Source organism: Podarcis liolepis (genome assembly GCF_965112155.1).
Source record: "Podarcis liolepis genome assembly, chromosome: 2".
NCBI lineage: Eukaryota > Metazoa > Chordata > Lepidosauria > Squamata > Lacertidae > Podarcis > Podarcis liolepis.
In genome coordinates, this window is record NC_139555.1 from 22,777,464 (window position 1) to 22,797,619 (window position 20,156).

General features: G+C 45.6%; 1 protein-coding gene and 1 long non-coding RNA gene across 5 annotated transcripts; both read right to left on the reverse strand.

Moving 5' to 3' along the window:
- Positions 1–7,694: 7,694 nt before the first annotated feature.
- DDX5 (DEAD-box helicase 5) lies at positions 7,695–14,454 on the reverse strand. Of its 4 annotated transcripts, none has more exons than XM_083490097.1 (13): positions 14,280–14,454; positions 12,883–13,048; positions 12,667–12,763; positions 12,439–12,572; positions 12,286–12,351; positions 11,562–11,703; positions 11,277–11,437; positions 10,995–11,167; positions 10,745–10,855; positions 10,252–10,313; positions 10,089–10,148; positions 8,682–8,906; positions 7,695–8,362 (listed from the first exon to the last, which is right to left on the reverse strand). In XM_083490097.1, the coding sequence occupies exons 1-13, from the start codon at positions 14,285–14,287 to the stop codon at positions 7,989–7,991; spliced, it is 1,779 nt and encodes a 592-aa protein (XP_083346223.1). In that variant the 5' UTR covers positions 14,288–14,454; the 3' UTR covers positions 7,695–7,988. The 4 variants fall into 4 exon arrangements, with proteins under 4 accessions (XP_083346223.1, XP_083346221.1, XP_083346222.1 ...); XM_083490095.1 differs by having other exon boundaries at positions 14,256–14,430; XM_083490096.1 differs by having other exon boundaries at positions 10,252–10,316; positions 14,280–14,427.
- A 4,320-nt stretch (positions 14,455–18,774) lies between these two features.
- On the reverse strand, positions 18,775–20,102 carry LOC310700743. The gene is made up of 2 exons (XR_014522781.1): positions 19,765–20,102; positions 18,775–19,344 (listed from the first exon to the last, which is right to left on the reverse strand). It is a non-coding gene; the product is annotated as an uncharacterized lncRNA (long non-coding RNA).
- Positions 20,103–20,156: the final 54 nt, after the last annotated feature.

A 20,156-nucleotide genomic window follows, 5' to 3' on the forward strand; every position in this document is an offset into this window, starting at 1 on the left:
CTTTGCAAATTCTATCATCTTAGGGGAAGACATTAGTCTTTGTTTTTCATGCAAGACCTTTTCAGCACAATCATATGTATGCATTAATACTTAGGTAAAGGAACCCCTGACCATTAGGTCCAGTTGTGACCGACTCTGGGGTTGCGGCACTCATCTTGCTTTATTGGCTGAGGGAGCTTCCAGGTCATGTGGCCAGCATGACTAAGCCGCTTCTGGTGAACCAGGGCAGCACATTAATACATACTGAGTTCAAAAGGGCTGGCTCCCAGGTAAGTGGGGATAAGATTGCAACCTCCTTTTGGGGCGTTTCAAAGTGGTGTCCATCAACAACTCAGCAGTCAAAGCAGTAGGCCTAGGAATCTAGCTGGGTGCTACATGTGTCACAGGAGGCCTGCAGTTTGGTGAGAGCTGTCCTTGCATTTTAGGTTTTTCTCATAAAAACTATTGTTTGAACAGGCCTTTACAACACAATTCCCTGCCTCTTTTAACCAGCCACTATTGATGCTCTTAATTTGTGCTTTACTGGTTTTAATTTTTATAAGTTTATAATTTTCATTTTTAACAAATAAGCATTTCAATAAAAAAATTAAAACAATTCTCACCAATTCTTGACTTCCCTTCCCCTTCAGAGGTTCCATGAATTTACCCTCCTTTTCTACTTCTGCATATCCCAAGTAACTCTATTTATTCTTTTCCTCATCTGTTTCATATGTTTTAGAAACTGCAAGTTTTTACAATAATCCTGCTAATGTCTTAATTTGTTTACAATTTGTTTAACCATGTATATGTTGGAGTTGGAACTTAACGAGTTAAGTTTTTCCCATGATGCCACACCATTCTGACGTCACTTTTCGAAGCTGGGAGGAGTTTGGGAGGAGTTTGTCCAGTCCCACTCTGTACTCCGTGGGGAAAAGACGTAAGTCTAGCATGGCTGCAAATAGTCCTGGAAATTCCTGAGAAATATTGGAATAAATGCTGTAAATAGACAAACCGGTGCTGTGTGTGTTTGTCTGGAACGTGACAGTTTTACAACGCTGTGCGAAGCTCTGCTGAGTCGTGACGGAGTGGCGCAGCTGAGGGAAGCGCGCCGGACCCGGGAAGTCATAAATCGCTAATCGAGGTTCGTAAATCAATTAGCGGGGGTCACGGCTAAAAACCAAAGGTCACAGGTTATGGGTCCATAAATCATCGCTTGTAAAACAGTCACGGAAGAGACTGCCGGGAGCTGTGAAATCTGAGGTGTCGAGCAGAGACGGCAGGAAGAGCAGGCAGAGGCAAACAAGCAAGCTGCGAGACGCAGAGAAGTGCCTGTGTTGCTGAGAGCTGCGCAGAACAGCAGGGTATCGTTTCTCCAGGGAGAAAAGCCAGTGGAGCTGACGTTATTGTAAGTACAGCTTGGGGCCCCCTTGGGAGAACGGGAGAAGATGGCAGAGAGCCAGGATGTACCGGTGGAAAAGCTCACTCTAAAGAGTTGGGCAACCTGGAGGCAAAGAATAAAGGGATGGTTCCTGGTCCATGGGCTTTGGGAAGCAAGCCAGAGGGAGCCACTACCACCACCACCCAGCGCTAAAGCGGCTGGAGACGTTGCAGGCTGTGAGGCTGCGTTGCCTGAAGATAGCCAGCAGAAAATGCAAAGAGAGCTGGAGATGCTCAAGGCATGCGTTGATGCATCACTGAGACCCCACTTAGAGGGTGTGAAATCAGCGTGGGCTGCCTGGAATATACTGAAGGGTTTGTGTCAAGCTTCAGCGGGAGGCCAGAGCCCTGCAGACGCTGGTCTAGAAGCCCCTATTCCCCAATCGGCCTCAAGGAGTGCTGGTGCGCAGATCGGGGGGGCCAGGAGTTCCAAAGGCGAGTTTGAAAAGTTTTCCACTGAACCTGCTGGAATGAAGAGCAGCTTCAGGGAGGGCGAGGCTGGTGGGAGGCGCCGTTCCAGAAGAAGGAAGGCCAACCCAGCTGGGAGCCCCAGGCAGTGTTTTTCCACTGGAGTTCGTCTTTGCTACGTGTGTAAAACTCCGGGACATTTGCAGCGTGATTGCCCCCACCGGAGCAGAGAGGCAAGGCAGGATGTTGTCAAGGACACTTTTCATGGGAACCAGTCGGGTTTCCATGGCAGCCAGTCTGGAAAAACAACCAGGCGTGAGACTGAGGCTGGTGGACGTGCCAGGTGCCAGGAAGGGACTTATCAGATCACAGCTAGTCTGGCGTTGGATGAAGACAGCCGTGGGACAAGGACAGAGGAGCTGAGTTTCGTTATTGACTCTGCAGCTAATCGCAATTTGATTCCAGAGACACCTGCTGTCAAGAGGTGGAACTGCACGGCAATTCCTGCCGGGAAATCTGTACTGTTTGCAAATGGACAGAAAGGAAATCTAACTAACTTTGTAAATCTGCATTTTCGTATTTTACAGGAAACGCTAGAGTGTTGTACCGTTCCTGGGATGAACCACTGTCTTTTATCTGTGCCGTATCTACTGAAAAAGGGATTTACGGTTTGTTTTCAGGATGATGTGTGCACAATCTCCAAAGGAGGGAGGGTGCTTGCCAAGGTTAAAAAGGGGCAGAATGATCTCTTCATTCTTAAAACGTCTCTGGAGGGTGATGGGAAGGTTAAGAAAGCACAAGCACTGCGTGCTACAATTCCCAATCATGATGAATGTGTCCACATTTGGCATGCTAGGACGGCACATAGTTCAGTAGAAGAACTACAGGTGCTGCCGGAGGTTTCTAAGGGGTGTGAGATTTTAGAATGTGGACATGCGGTAAGTTGTAAAACTTGCAAGCTGGCAAGGTTAAAAGGATGCAGTTATCCAAAAGTTGAGAGGACAACCACTAGGCCTTTTGAACAAATTCACGTAGATTTGTGGGGTCCTGTAAAAGAACCAAGTCTGGGAGGGTCAAGGTATCTGCTCTCGATGCAGGATAATTTTACACAGAATTCCTGGACACACGGTCTCAAATCCAAGGATGATGCAGCACAGCTGCTCAAACGTTGGATTGAGGAGGTGGAAGTAAAGTTTTCCACCAAAGTGCAAGCTGTCACAAGTGACAGGGGAGCTGAGTTTACAGGTTCTGCTTTGCAGAAGTACTTTCGCAAGAAAGGGATACGTCACACAGTGACTTCACCCAATCAGAGGGGGCAAGCAGAGCTGAAATGTCAGGCTCTGGTTAAAACCGCACAGGTGTTGCTGAAAGATTCTGGGTTACCTCCAAGGTTTTGGCTGGAGGCAATCAAGTATGTGAGCTTCACCTGGAATCGCACCTACAATTCCGTGGTAGGGGACACACCGTTTGGGCTGTTGCATGGCAGGAAACCCCAGATTCATTTTTTGCGTATGTTTGGGTCAAGTGCGTCTGTGTCAGTACCTGCTGCGTTGCAGGGGCCAGATGGATCCAAGTTCCGGAAAATGATCTTCTGTGGGTATGAGCCAACAGCGAATGCGTGGAGGTTTGCATTTCCATCAGGTGATCAGAGTAAGTTACTGATCAGCAAGCACGCTGAGTTCTATGAGCAGGATGAAAAGTCAAAACCTGCTTCAAAGCGTGATGTTCTTTCAGAATGTCTTTCTGATTCAGAACAGGAAGATTCTGAGGGGGAGGAAGAAGAAACTGAGTCTGATGATGACGATCAGGTAACTGACCAAGGTCAGGAACAGGAGGAGGTATCTGTAATTTCTCCACAGGTTAAGAGAACACCCAAAAGCGAGCCCAGTTCTCCGGTGAGTGTAATGGAGAGGGTTCGAAAGCGTTTTAAGTCAGAGGGGGAATCCCGTGAGGCTGAGGACACAGGTCCTGAGGGCAGTGAGTCAGAGGAAACATCTGAGCTTGTGCCCAGAAGGTCTAGTCGCTCAACGAAGGGCATTCCGCCGGAAAGGTACCAGGCGACAAGTGCATGGGCCTGGTTCGCACAGTGTGATTCTGGGAGTGTTGAAGGGGTTCAACAGGTGCCTGGGAAAGATGCTGGGAAGGGACACAAGGCAAAAGGGAAGGTGTTGAACTCAAAAGGGTCTTGTCAGAAGGTGCGGCAAGGGAGGGTGTTGGAGTTGGAACTTAACGAGTTAAGTTTTTCCCATGATGCCACACCATTCTGACGTCACTTTTCGAAGCTGGGAGGAGTTTGGGAGGAGTTTGTCCAGTCCCACTCTGTACTCCGTGGGGAAAAGACGTAAGTCTAGCATGGCTGCAAATAGTCCTGGAAATTCCTGAGAAATATTGGAATAAATGCTGTAAATAGACAAACCGGTGCTGTGTGTGTTTGTCTGGAACGTGACAGTTTTACAACGCTGTGCGAAGCTCTGCTGAGTCGTGACGGAGTGGCGCAGCTGAGGGAAGCGCGCCGGACCCGGGAAGTCATAAATCGCTAATCGAGGTTCGTAAATCAATTAGCGGGGGTCACGGCTAAAAACCAAAGGTCACAGTATATACTGTACACTGCCTTGACATACAATGAAAGAGTGGACTATTAATATATCAATGAATGAATGTAGACTGAATTTGCTGCAACTCGATGGGAGGGGATTATATGGATGAATTTTGAGTGGAAAGCCATACAAATCTCAACCCCACATTTGACCTCTAGTTTTTACAGTATCATAAGCTTCTCTCTCAGGATCCTCAACTTGAAATGTGGGAGTAACAATGGACAACACTGCAGGGATGTTATAAGCTTCTCTCATACTCATTTCCAACATGGTAATAGCAGCAGAGTACACATTGCAATGTTGAAAAGCAGTCTCCTGCCCACAACCTGACCTCAAATTATACATTATAGGGCTGTTGTAAACCACTTTCTCAGCTAGTCTCCTCCAACTTGCATTATGGAGATACGGTAATGGATTACAAAAGACCTGAGTTAGGAAGATCATGAGTTCTGCTTTTTGCTAATGCTGTCCAATCACAGCTGTGCTGAAATCTTGAGTTTCTCTATTGATTTATTTGGACAGTGCCCATTTGCACCCCAGATGTATTTTAAAATATGTTCTCAATTCGAACCAAGGGGTGACTCATTTAGGTAAAAAAATGGTTCAGTAAAAACATTTTACATGCCATTGGGGAGCATCCAAGACAAGAGTAAATGAAACCATAGCCAGAGTTAGGTAGAATGTGGTAGGCATTGATGGAGACAAGACACTCAGCTATGGCAGCTTTCAAATTAAAAGTAGAATGAGGACTGTGGTGTCCTGTGATTGCTAGTAAAGACAGGAAAAGAAAGTTTTGTGTCAGATCCTATTGATCTCCATGATCGCTAAGGCTTTAGGAACATACGAGGCAGGAAGGTTAGAGTAACAGAAGCACCTGGTTAAGACTTTTTTTCTGCTGCTGAATTGCAGGTCTAGCAACAAAAGGCTAGGTTTTATTCCTGTGGGAGAAAGGTGTGCATGCGATGTTCTTCTATAGGTGTTTTATATATAAATACTTCCTGCACCTAATAAATGGGGGGAATGTCAGTTTTCATTTCTTAGTACAGAAAGCAATGATCTGATGTGTAGAGATTTTTCCTATTCTGATTAAATCAAGAGGATTCTAGGTGGTTTCTTTCTAAGTGAAAGAAACAGGCAGAAGGTTCTTGTTTGGATTTTTTCCTTCTGGGAAGCTGTGTACAGCTGGTTTAAACTGGTTCTGTCAAGGTTGTACTGACTAGAATAGTCAGGCCAGGAGGAGCCTGGGCTTTCACTCACTTTGTTCTAGTGTTGCATGCTATCGTGTTAAGCTTTAGTCTTATAAGTGTCTTTTTAAAGTGTTATTGTAAGTGCTGCAACTGGATTTTATGGACTGTGGCAATCCTGAATGTATTGGATTTGTGACCATTATGCTCATTTGCCTTCAGTAGCAGTAAAGCTCCGCTGGATGAAGTACAATTGCCTCTGGTCTATTTTTTTAAAACTGCTACATATCACTCATATCATGTTCCTGCTGATTGATGGTACTGGAGTAGTATCAACACAACCGTGTCTGCAAGTGGAGAAGGCACATCTGCATTCAGCTCAATACTTACCGGTACTTGGAGCCAGATTTGAAGTAGCAATTAAATTAGCTTGGTGTTTGCTGCAACCAAAGGTGTACCTTTGTCTCTTTTTTTACTTGTTCCTCCGATTTCTTCATCACCATAGCTCAGTTCATGTGTTGCTGACGTGGACAAACGTGTGTTGACTAGGGAGCAGAGAGCACTTTTAGTGCTTCCTCCAATATTGCATCTGTACCTATGCAGTCACTGGGAAGCAAGCCCCATTAAACTAAGTGGGGCTTACCTTGAGGGATGCGCGAGATCTCCCTGCCAGGCCTTCAAGCAAGTACTGAAGAAGTATGCTGCCCTAAGCTCAAGATGACCTACACTGATAAGTGTGCAGATTTGCTGACACTGCTGCTGGACTGAAGTTGGGGGGGAGGCAAGGGAGAGATCTGGGTTAGAGGGGTACAGCTAGCAAGCTGATCAAAGCAAGGGCCATTAGTAGGTAAAGAGCACAAATAGAAGACTGCAGCATTAACAGATGCTTAAGTGATAACAGCTGATACATCTTGAGAGGAGGTGTGTCCGACAGCAAGGGAGCCAGATCAGATAGGTAGCTGGGACAGCTAATAGGCGCTGGTAACAGGAGTGTGAAACTCTCCTGCATAAGCAACATGTTCCTTCCTTCTTTCACAATCTTGGGATCTGTGAACAGATTAGTCAGATACGCACTTTCCAATTCAGAACATTATGTGTAAACTTTGCACAGCAAAGTGTTACATGTCTCTGAAGTCATTTGGCTGAAACCTGTGGGTCTAATGCTGAAACTCCAGACCCCTTAGGGCCCTGCACTGGAGATTTAGGTATAAAGCAAACAAACAAAAATTTTTTTGTTGTGGTTGACTGCCTCTTGTTGAGTTACTAATCAGTAAACCAGATTTAAAAGTAAACCAGATTTAAAAGTATACTCCACTGGATGAAGTACGGAAGGCTGCTTTGCCAGCATTAATTATTCTCGTTTGGCACTCTGACTCATCAGCAGGCCAGTGGAAATTTCCATCATACAAGATTTGTTAAATCATGGTTATAACCTACTTCCAATAGGTGGAGCTTATGGAGCAGCATTAAACCTGCTGAGCTTGTTATCAAGGAAGGAGGGAAATCAGGCATTGTTAAATTACTGTGAATCCGAGTAATCCTATTATGGGTGAACCAGTAAACTGGAAATGCAAGACAAAGCATGTCTGAGATCACCATGTCAAAATCCTGAGGTTATGAAATATTTTTAGCAAAGGAAATCCAACACAAAGCTAAGGTTCGTCATCCTGCCTTCCACCACAGGCTAGGCAGGGGAGCTTTGACACCGGAAATTTGGTTACTGTTACTTTATTAGCCAATCAGGTTCCCCTGTGCTGCAAAGGAAAGTTTGAGAAATGATATTTTGTCTCCTAAACCGCCAAGAAAAATGTGGGGATCGGGGGGGGGGCAGTTAAGACATGGACTGATCAAAACATTAACATTGTGGGAGCTACTGCCAGTCCACACCAACCCATCATCCAATTTAGTTGGATAGCAGCTAGAGCAAAATGAAGAGCTCAAAGTAGTTAAACGGCAGGGTTAAGCCACTTCATGAAGCCTTTCTTGTCCTTCCAAGTATGAGTCCCCTCCTCCCATTAGATAGAAAGCGTTCACCACTGATCGTCAGCTTGTTTAATTTATTTGTGCTCAGAATCATATAGAACACCAATTGTGTTTTCAAATATCTTTATTGGAAGGCCATGCATTGCCCCCAGTTGCTGTATTTCAAATCACTGTACATTTACTTTGTGAAAACACTGGCTGCATTTTCTAGTACAAAAAACTAAAAATTGTTCAGGAATGTAGAGAATATTCAACTTAAATAGCGGAAAAGTGCACCATAGTTAACAGCTGCACTGCAGACACGTCTGCATGTTCCATAAGATTTTAAATAACTATCCTGTCTCAACACACAATATAAAGAGCAATTATGAAAAACAAGACACTTAAATATACTTCTAAGTTATTGGGTATAGTTTGCTGGCATTGGATAACCTATCATTGGTGTGGTGCCAGTTGCAGGGTATGCATACTGCTGCTGGTTCATTGCACCGTGCATGTTTGCCATGTTATTCCCATACTGCTGATCATAACCATTCTGATAAGCTGGTGTGCCAGCCCTAAATCCACCCTGCATGCCAGCTCCTCCAAAGTTGTTTCCAAAGGCAGTTCCGTTACCAAAACCTTGAGCACCATAGCCACCATTCTGAGCTTTTGCACCGAAGTCTCTCTTGCCCACTGCACCATAGGTTCTTTCAAAGTTTTCCCTCTCTCTAAAACCAAATCCACCTCTTTTGCCCGCAGAGTATCTGTCACGTCGGTCACCTCTGGAACGACCTGCAGAAAAATTAGAAGGCAAGTTAAGAAAACTCCTCGTTGCAATTTGGGACCTCCAACTCCTAACAGGAGCAAGGCAAAAGTTGTATTTTGAAAAAGCTTAAAAACAATACAACCACAAAGGAATAGGACTAGAACTGAACACAACTTTACTGGTTACATATTTAAGCACTGAAAGCTACTGTTAAAAGAGTTATTTTCTACTGTGATATTACAAGGAAGATCTATTTTAGGGCAAAAAGGAATTCTGATGTCCATTAAATAACACATGCAATGGAAGAATCAAATGCTAGAAATATCATACTAAGACAAGATTTACCTGAACCTCTGTCTTCAACCAACTGGAGCAATTTTGGGTTGATTGCCTGATTTGCTTCACGAAGTACAGAGATGAGGTCGCTTACTTGCTTTATATTGTTAGGTGTAAAGAATGTGTACGCTGTGCCTGTTTTGGTACTGCGGGCAGTTCGTCCAATTCGGTGGATATAGTCCTCAGAGGAGTTAGGGTAGTCATAATTGATGACAAATTTCACATCTTCCACATCTGTAAAGTGTTGCAGTGCGGCAAAAAGCAATGTACAAAATTTTGCACACCACAACAGCCAGATGAAAAAGCAAGTTAGACAGTAATAGATTTTAAGATGGTAACTGCTGTAAAGAATGTTAATTATCTATTCCTGAAAAAAATAAAAATAAAAACCACAACACCTGAGATCATGGATGCTCTCCCTCCTCTGAACCTCTTTGCAATTCACCCCGTGATCTAAATCCTTACCAGAGTGCCCCTAACAAGTCAAGTGACATCTGAATGCTTCTTGCAGTAAGACCAAATAAGTTCACAGTAGCCTCTTCCGTGTGCTCCCAAGGACCTCGGTATAAAAAAAATGAGGTCTTGCCACACACCAGAAGCTCTAATAGAGGGCCACACTGCTTGTCTTGCCAAGACCTTTCAACCGCAGCTGCAAGAAAAACATACCTGTCCCCGAAAGGTCATCAAGTTGTTTTCATGCACTGTGTCTCGTCTAGGCAAGCGCTTCCAAGAAGCCAGCGTTCACTTGAGTGTGTGTCTCTCTCTGGCAGGTCTCGACATGACGGTTAGGGTATAGGTGACGGAGGAACTCCAGGTTTGAAAAGCCACTGCTTTTCCCACCCCAACTTGTAAAATTGAGAGGTGGACTTTCAAATTTCATGTGCCAGTACTCACCAATTTGTACAAGGCTCAGTACATTTTAAAGCTGCTCTCTCTCCATTTCAAAGGTTGAAAAAAAAAACCAGAGATCACTGTAGTTTAATTATTCTTCGACATTTCAGCAAACTCACTGAAATCCAAAGACTCACGGACCACAGCAAACAGTATGCACACAGACTAAACAGCAGTGCACCATGGCAGTCATGCAAAGCATGGAACAGTAGAAATAACCGGGCAAAAGTGAACCGTGAATGATGCTACCGTTTGAGAGAACAGTTTATGGGCTCGTAGTTTTTGTCTTTGCCTTTTGAAGATTACTGGCACACAATGTTCAACTTTCACCTCTCTATTGGACTGGAAGCGTCCAGACGATCACTTCCACTAGTCCTCCATCCCCCTCGAGTCCTCCGATTGTCATGCCTAGGCCTTGCCACAAAGACTGCACCTTTATGTGAAAAAACTTAGAAAAATGCAGAGGTTAAAGAAAGCAACGAACTTTCTTTAAAGTTGTCTGTCACCCAAAATAGTTGTACTAACCTAGACCTCTGGAGGCAACATCTGTAGCAATCAGGATAGGAGCCTTTCCGTGTTTGAATTCTGAAACAAAGAAAACCGTATTAATTCATTTTTAAAAACATTTGGTATTCTAGTAGAATAACCCTTTGAATTCATAATTTAGAAGCCGTTCTGAATTACTCACCATTTAGAACCCAGTCGCGCTCCTGTTGACTTTTGTCACCATGGATACCCATTGCTGGCCACCTGCAGTAATATTTACCGTCACATAAGTATCTTTTATCAAAGTCACTAAATTAACAAGTAATACATTAGCAGCGACCTTTTATTTTGTCCTTGCACAGCCAGTAAATGTACATGGCACCCCAACCCAGCAAGTTCTTCCACTTTTATCAGGAAGACACTTCTATAGTCTTTATCCTGCTACAAAATTCACACTTCATAAAAATCTATTGGAAAACATTGCTCTTGAAATATAGAATTACATTAATCTTGACCTGATAGTTCTGGAATTATGGTAGGGAGACATAACTGCTTTGGGTTCTGCAGCACCAGCATGGGTACCACGGAATAGGCTACCCCTCCCCACATTTCAGATATACAATTTTTTCCATATTTAAGTAGCTGAATTATTCCTTCAAGTGCCTATGCTAATTTGGTTCACTGGAGATATTTACCCATCTCTCCTCATTTTTCTAGTAAGATCATCACATCTTCTTTTGGTCTCCACAAAGACAATAGTTTTGTTTTCTTTCTCGCTCATTATTTCTTCCATCAACCGAATAAGCCTGTTGTAAGGAAACAGTAGTATCAAAAACTTTCAGAAGTATGGGATCAATGCAAATGCCTTCAGAGTATAAGGCATTTAAAGATCCGCAGAATGCTTCAACTATTCTTTCAACCAAAAGCATTTCCAATTTTACTTACTTATCATCTTTCTCTACATCATGACATACATCCACTATCTGCAGAATATTGTGGTTTGCACTTAGTTCCAATGCGCCAATGTTGATGTGTACATGTTCTTTTAAGAAATCTTCTGCAAGCTGCCTAACTTCTTTGGGCCATGTTGCACTCCACATCAGAGTCTGCCTGTCAGGCTGGAAGTAAATGGATATTTTTTAACATTCTGTCAGTTGCCCAGCTCCTAGAACTAGCAAGTTCCTGGGCACAACTTCCCAACTGTGTCCAATAAAAGTGTGAACTTACTCTAATCTGTTCTACAATTTTTCGAATCTGAGGCTCAAATCCCATATCAAGCATTCTGTCAGCTTCATCAAGAACAAGGTAAGTGCATCGCCGGAGATTGGTTTTTCCAGCTTCCAAGAAGTCTATGAGCCTACCAGGTGTTGCAATGCAAATCTCCACACCTGAAAGCAAAATGTAAGTTACTTAGTAGTCATTTCTCAAAATGATTTTACACTCTTTGTAGCTTATAAGCTATCATGGCGAGGCTTAACATACTAGAACGTTGCTCAGCTGTCATTTTCATACCTCTTTCCAGGTCACGTATTTGTGGTCCCTTAGGAGCACCTCCGTAAATACAAGTAGACTTCAAACGGCAGGCTCTGCCATATTCTGCAGCCACTTGCTGCACCTGCTGAGCCAGCTCTCGAGTTGGTGCCAGCACCAAACACTGTGAACAGAAGTACAAATATAGTCATACGGTACTCTGGGTAATTACTGGTACAGATTGCACTGAAAATGATAGGACATTCTATTTTTTACTTCATTCACTTTTTTACTTCATTCTTCAAAGTAAAGTAAACACACTGGTGCAGATTCACTTCTGGCAGTAAAGCTCATTACGACTTTATGCCTTTTGGTTAGCGTTATAGAAGATGTAATGAACTGTGTTTATACTACTGTAACAAGGAATTTGGCCACTGGAAGGTCATAGGGAGCAAAGCAAAACTCATCAATACTGCAGTGGCAGTACTGTTCTGTGGCACTCTAGGGAAAAAATGGAAGCTGCTGAGAAGACTCAGCAGCTTAAAAAGATAATGAAATAGACATGCTCCCATTATTTATTCGCAGAACTTTAACAGAGATCCCTGCCCCTGTTTTAGTCCTGTTCAAGCTGCATGAGCCCAAAGATCAAAAATCCAAACTTCCAGCTTGATCCTATCACAAATACAAGCTTCTACAGTCATGACATCCAAGTTTAAGTTCTCGTTACCCCCACCACACAACAAATTTCATGTTGCTCAATACTTACAATGGGCCCATCTCCTCGTTCTAGGAATGGCTGATGGTTTATGTGTACTATGGCAGGCAACAAATACTGTTGGGGGGAAAAGGAAGGATCTTAGTTCAAGGAAAAAAATATCATACATTTAAATCATCTGAACAGCTAAACAGAAGTACTTACAGACAGTGTTTTCCCCGATCCAGTTTGTGCTACGCCAACCATATCCAGTCCACTCAAGGCAACAGGCCAACCTTGTGCCTGAATAGCAGTTGGTTCCGTAAAGTTCTGTCTCTGAATAACTTCCATAACGTTTGCTAAAATACAAGGAAGTATGCTAGTTAAGTCCAACAACTTTATTAAAGAGGTGTATACAAATATGTATTTACTACCAATAAATTTACTACTTACCTGGAAAGTTAGCTTCATAGAAATTCATAACTGGTTTTGGACAATTGTGGCCTTTAACTGTGATCTCTTTTCCTGCTCTGTATTGTTCAATCTCTTGCTGCAAATAAAAAAACCATGACTCATCAGGCATAATAGTCACTAAAGCAGTGATTTAAGTACGCTTTACTAACAGCACAATTCAAGCAACATTGTCTACAAAGTTAGTAGTTTTCATACCATAGGACGTCTGGCAACATCAGGATGTTCCTGGTAGAAGTTCTTCTCAAATTTAGGAAGCTCATCTAGATTCCATTTTTTCTTTGTAAGCTTTTCTCCAGGGTTCCCAAACTTCTTCCCACCTAAAGATCCCCCTCGACTTCCTCCAAAACGAGGGCCACCAAACCTGCCAAAGCAAATTTTAATTCAGTGTCGTAAGTAGCCATGGTTAAGGGACATATTAAAAAACGATCGCTGGTATCTGTGTACCCCATAGCTTCCAACCCAAAAGTTAAATACACAGTAAGGTTCAGAACTGGTAGGATACTAGAAAAGAAAACTGAACTTGGCTTAACGCTACAAAAACAAACGTCGCCGTCGGTAATTGCCGGGCACTCCCTCTTTGCGTCAGGCTCCTAAGTGGGCGGGGATGGTTATGAAACCTACACGGTTCCGGTAAGAAGCTAGCTTTTTCAAGCGGCCGGATTAGGCTACTTCTCTTTTTAGACACATATATTAACGCTTCATTCAGAGCTGGGGGAGAAATTCGAAGCACGGCGCTTAAGGCGCCTGCGCGCACCCAAAAGGGCTTCTAAATCCCGCTTAGCCTACCCCCCGCCTAGCCTTCGTCCCCTAAATTAATCCCATTGCTAGACTGGGTTTTTTGTCCGGGGCGCGTGGCAGGGGAGAGGGGTGGCGCCGCGAGAGGCCGCCCGCCCAAACGCGCCAAGCCGCACACAAAGGAGGCCGAGAGGCGTTTCCCCCCTCCCTCCATCTCTCTCTCCCTCCCTCCCGCTTTTGTCTTTTCCGTCTACGCCACATTTTCTAGTCGGCGCGTCCATTTTGACGCCGGGGCGGGGATAGAGAGAAGCAGACGGAGGAGGAACAAAGGCAGCCGCCGGCATTTTGATTTCCCCCTCGGTCGCCGCATGGCGGGGCCAGCCATTGACATCCGCCCGAGTCCAGAGACAAAAAAGGGGGGGAGGGGAAACCGGTTTCGGCGAGAAGATAAATCCCAGTCCGCACGTCCTTTTCTGCCTCCTGCCCGCTGCGCTCCTCTTCCCCGCCCCCCGTCTAAATCGCCTTTTTTTCCTCTCCCCCCTCAGCGGAACACCATCGTCAAATTAACCTCCCGCTTCTCGCCCCCCCCCCGCCACCCCGCCCATCCTAACTATCGGGCCGCGGCCAGCGACGACGTCCCTGAGGCGGTCGGTCATCCTCCTTCCTCCGCCCCCTCCCCTCATTCCGCGCGCCTCGAGCGGTCGCCGGGAAACGGCTGCTTCTCGCCGCCGCCATTTTAACGACCCCCGCCATCCCAGCCCCAGACGGTATTTTAAGGCGGGAGCCTCGGGGAGCCGGCCGCGTGTTAAGTGAACCGAGCCCCTCAGGCTCACCCGCGGTCCCTCTCACTGGAATACCCAGGCATGCTGACGGCGACGGCGACGGCGGCGATCAAGACGTCGAGGATGAAACGGCACGGACGGTCCACAAGCGAAACGCCGATGACGAGGGCGACTGAATGGGGAGGGTCCGGCCGGGCGGATGCCGGTTATATACCCGGCGCCGCCGCGAATGCCGGGAAGCCGGGTCGTGACGTCAGCGACGAGCTCGTTCGCGCCCTCTTCCCCCGCCCCCGCAAAATTCTCCTCTGCTGTTCCTCGAAAGGCGGGGCAGGGAAGGGGGCGCGCATGCGCACGTTCTCGTCCTCGAAGCCGGCCGGCCGGCGTGCCGGGTGGTTGTAAACTAGGCCAAACGGAAGCGGCTCTCCTTGTCCGGGTAGCCATCAGCGCCGGCCCAGGAAGAGTCTTGGCCTGAAACGACCTGTAGGGCTTCCCTCCCCCCTCCACTTTTAACCCCCCCCATTTAAAAGCGAAAGGAGGGTCGCCCCCGCACAGTTTAGGGAGCGAGCTGCCTGCGCCCCCGGGAAGAGAAATACCGTGCGATTAACGGTAATGGTGAACTCCTCCCGGCTTAGGGAGCCTTTCAAAGCGATGGTAATGAAGGAAGCCCTTCATAGCGCATAGGTTTCCAGGAAAAGTACAGCACCCGCTATGGGCGTAGCCAAGGGATGGGCAGCTGCCCCCACAATCTATAGAAATCAACATTTGTTGTTTAGTCGTGTCCGACTATTTGTGACCCCATGGACCAGAGCACGCCAGGCACTCCTGTCTTCCGCTGCCTCCCGCAGTTTGCTCAGACTCATGCTTCGAGAACACTGTCCAACAATAATAATAATAATAATAATAATAATAATAATTTATTATTTGTACCCCGCCCATCTGGCTGGGTTTCCCCAGCCACTCTGGGCGGCTTCCACAGAAACCAAAAAACACTAAAATATCATACATTAAAAGCTTCCCTGAATAGGGCCGCCTTAAGATGTTTTCTGAATGTCAGGTAGTTGTCCATCACCTTGACATCCGATGGGAGGGCATTCCACAGGGCGGGCGCCACCACCGAAAAGGCCCTCTGCCTGGTTCCCTGTAGCTTCGCTTCTCGCAATGAGGGAACCGCCAGAAGGCCCTCGGCACTGGACCTCAGTGTCCGGGCAGAACGATGGGGGTGGAGACGCTCCTTCAGGTATACTGGGCCGAAGCCGTTTAGGGCTTTAAAGGTCAACACCAACACTTTGAATTGTGCTCGGAAACGTACTGGGAGCCAATGTAGGTCTTTCAAGATCGGTGTTATGTGGTTTCGGCGGCCGCCCCCAGTCACCAGTCTAGCTGCCGCATTCTGGATTAGTTGTAGTTTCCGAGTCACCTTCAAAGGTAGCCCCACGTAGAGCGCATTGCAGTAGTCCAAGCGGGAGATAACTAGAGCATGCACCACTCTGGCCAGACAGTCAGCGGGCAGGTAGGGTCTCAGCCTGCGTACCAGGTGGAGTTGGTAGACAGCTGCCCTGGATACAGAATTGACCTGTGCCTCCATGGACAGCTGTGAGTCCAAAATGACTCCCAGGCTACGCACCTGGTCCTTCAGGGGCACAGTTACCCCATTCAGGACCAGGGAGTCCTCCACACCAGCCCGCCCCCTGTCCCCCAAAAACAGTACTTCTGTCTTGTCAGGATTCAACTTCAATCCATCAGCCGCCATCCATCCTCCAACCGCCTCCAGGCACTCACACCTCGCCTCCAGGCACTCACACCAGGCACTCACACCATCTCGTCCTCTGTCGTCCCCTTCTCCTTGTGCCCTCCATCTTTCCCAACATCAGGGTCTTTTCCAGGGAGTCTTCTCTTCTCATGAGGTGGCCGAAGTATTGGAGCCTCAGCTTCAGGATCTGCCCTTCCAGTGAGCACTCGGGGTTGATTTCCTTAAGAATTGAGAGGTTCAAGAGTCTCCTCCAGCACCATAATTCAAAAGCATCAATTCTTCGTTAATCAGCCTTCTAGCAAACTCAGGTTCTGCCCTCTAACAAAAGGCCTGCTCTCCATGGTACCCACTTTGGAAAGTCCAATTCTATTGTCAGGGCAAGAACCGCTGAATGCACTGCACTTAACAGCAGTAATATAAAAGTCTTGCGTCCCTGACCTGATGAGAACCCAATCCTATTAATTTTGTGCATTGTGCTCTTCAGCGAAGTTGCTTCTAAATTTCAACTGCAGAGTGATCTTTCTACGGGAATAGTGTTGCCCCAAGGCAACAGGCTCATTCCTCCATTCCCAAGCACCCCACTCTCTTCCCTTTTCGCTTGCCAAAACGAGTAGCAATAATGGCGATTTATTTTGTCTTGAATATAGCTCAGGACATGAGAATGGCATCAGTGGTACAAAATCAGCACAGCAGCAGAGAGGACACAGAATAAAGAGAGTGGAAGGACACACCCCTCTGGATGATGACAGCAACCATCATGATACTGGAATGTAACAGGCCAACTTGCAGCACTGAAGAGAGTCATTGCAGAGGTCACTACCACAAGTGCATATGAGCTGTGGAAAGGAAAGAGTGCACACATTTGTGTTTTTAACTGCCCTGGGGTCATCTGATGGAGGGTGAGCCAAAACAGGTATTTAAAAATAAAAAAGACACATGGCAATAAACCATAGCATTCTGCTCTCACACAACTCACAAGAAACTTGAGACTGATCCACATCCTATATTTAAAGCACATCTAACACACTTTAAAAACACATGACTTCCCCAAAGAATCCTGATAACTGTAGGGTTTTTTAAAGGTGCTGGGAATTATAGCTATGGTCTCAGAGTTTTTTGGAGGAATGATGTGTATCAGTTGTGCTTTAAACGTTTGGTGAGAACCTATCTAAAGACTACCCATTGGAAACAAGATGGCAGCACAAACTTATTATTATTATTATTCCTGATAATTAAATTTGTATACTTCCCTTTATCTGTAGATCTCAGAGCAGTTCACAACATATACAAGATAAAAAAAACAAAAGAAATAATAAAATCAAGAATAACTCCTCCTCCCACATTTTATTATTTTTATTTACTCATCCAAAACCCATTTTGGTATTATCCAGGAATCAATTCAGTTTGAGTAAGGCTGCAGAACTCAAGTGCCAGGACTATTAGTATTATAAAGGAAAAATGATGATTGGAATAGACATTAAAAGTGCACAGAACCAAGCAAATAATACACATACAACAAACAAAGCAACAAACAAAGCCAAAAAGCAGAGTAACAGTACAGCAATTATCAGATTTCCCAGAAGACCTTCATGCCTCTGGATAAAGATACCAGTGGGACTCCCAACAGCAGCTACAAACAACACCATTTAAGTGCAGAATCCATTTTTGGAAAAGGAGAGCTGAGGTCAGGTGTATAAAATCAGCAGTTCTAATACTGGTGATATAGCACCCACATACCCCTGTACCCCCACACTATACCTACCTTGGGAATTTCAAATGATCATAGACACTGTGTGTGTGTGTGTGTGTGTGTGTGTGTGTGTGTGTACATTAGTTGAAGTGTCAGCTAAAGGCTTACAACAGACTAAGGGATTGCATCATCAAAGCAATAACCACACACGGAAAATGAAAGCAAAAACTCAGCGCTAGCTCCAATATGCAACAGGTCCCAGATAAATTCCCCAAGCACAAGGCTTTATTTCTTCAAAAGTTTGTAACCTGGACTTTATTAGTCCTATCAGTACAGGCATAAATTATAACAGAGAAATCCACCACACCCCTGGATCTTAAAGCAGCAGCAGACAACTACAGGGAGAGGTACCACTTCATGTTTTTAGTTGCAATATAGCTATGGCTTTAAAGGTAATATTAGCACCTTAGATTGGGCTTGTAATTGAATATGCAGCCAAAAGAGAAAGTTACCAAGGCATGGACCACTGGTCAGACTATCCCTATCCAGGAACAGTTGTAGCTGGTGAACTACTTGAAACTGGAAAGTGACACTTCTCACCACCAAAGCCTCAAGTGACAGTGCTGTATCCACAAATACCCATGAAGTACATACCTGGGTTACACAAGGTTGTAGCCAATGCTGAAATGAATAGACCCAAATTAGTCATATTCATTGATAATAACGGGTCTACTCCAAGTACAACCTACCATAAGTCAAGATGTAGGATTAGTACTTGGGCAATGCCCAGGACAATGAATGTTACTTTGGGATACGGCAAAACTACACACAATTGTGTAGTTCAGCAAGTATGTGTTGCTGGCATTTCCTGGACTAAAGGAAATACAACAATGTTTTGAGACATTCGATTCATTTTAATCAAGTGTTTTCAGTCTTTATCTTTATCTCTCTTGTGACTGAACTCAACTACAATATGGATGCTAAATCCAAAACCATTATTATCAAAACTCAATAGTATACAAAGGTTATAAATCTAAAATCAAGTGTTATGTTTCTGGACAATGTGAAATATGAATGGATAAAACAGTGAATTCCATGAAGTCACAAATGAAGATTTTGGGGGGAAGCTATCACGCTTCTCAATTTTATTTCTTTGGAATAGGCATTTAAGCAAAATGGTTCTACGACAGCTAGAGAATAGAAATTGTTAAGGTTAGTTTTATAGACTCCAAAGGAACATTAAGAACAAAGGCCTGGGATGGGATATAGCAGAATTCCAATTTTGCATACACTCTAAGCAAACTCCTCAGATCCCACTGATGAAATGCTGAAAACTGTTCTCTTTCTCAGAGGAATTGCCTTCCAAGACTCCTGCAGTTTTGACCTTGCTAGGCTCATCTTGGCTCTCCGTTAAGTTGCGTGCCCAATGTGCCACACAAGCCTTAACTCTCCTGCCCACCTTCCCTTGCCTTCCAACCTATAAGCATGTGCTCCATGGCTAGTTGGCAGCAGGAGCAGGCGCTCTCAAGGCTGGCACAATGTCCTTGATAATCCAAAATGAGGTCTGCCAAGTGGCCTGTTCTGTTGGTTTACATCTTTCAAAATTGACACGAATGCCACCATCCGAAGACAAGAGGTTTCTTCTGCCCTGTCTGGAAACCTGGTGGTGGACCCAGGCACCGCTGGTCAGTGGCCTAGGTCTGCAAAAAAAGAGGACACCTTTGCTGACTTCTACTTTTAACTATGACGACTCTCCTTTTACATACCCATAAAAAGGAGATGCGGGTGGCGCTGTGGGTTAAACCAGAGCCTAGGATTTGCCGATCAAAAGGTCGCGGTTTGAATCCCCGTGACGGGGTGAGCTCCTGTTGCTCGATCCCTGCTCCTGTCAACCTAGCAGTTCGAAAGCACATCAAAGTGCAAGTAGATAAATAGGCACCGCTCCGGCGGGAAGGTAAACGGTGTTTCCGTGCACTGCTCTGGTTCACCAGAAGCGGCTTAGTCATGCTGGCCACATGACCCGGAAGCTGTATGCCGGCTCCCTTGGCCAATAAAGCGAGATGAGCGCCGCAACCCCAGAGTCGGCCACGACTGGACCTAATGGTCAGGGGTCCCTTTACTTTTAAAAAGGAGGGTGCGTCCTGGAAAAAGAGGACGCACGGCAACCCTAGCTGGGCCGCATGGTGTTTTTGTGTCTCTGTGTGTGACCTTAGGCCGCTCGCTGTCTCCGTCTCCCTAGCCCACCTCACAGGGTTGTTGTGCGGATAAAGAGCGCGTGGGAGAGGGGAGGACGCCCTGACGGCCCCCGAAGGAAAGGCAGGTCAAAAAAAAACAGGACGCAAATCGAACAAGGCAAAACGGGAGGCTCGTTCCCGCTCCATCCCGCCATCAATTCCCCCGCCGCCGTTGCCACGGCAACCGGAGCGGCCTGGAAAATAAACAGCCGCGGCAACAAGGCGGGCAGGAAGGGGGGCGGGGAAGGCGCGAGCCGACAGTGACAAAAGGAAGTCCT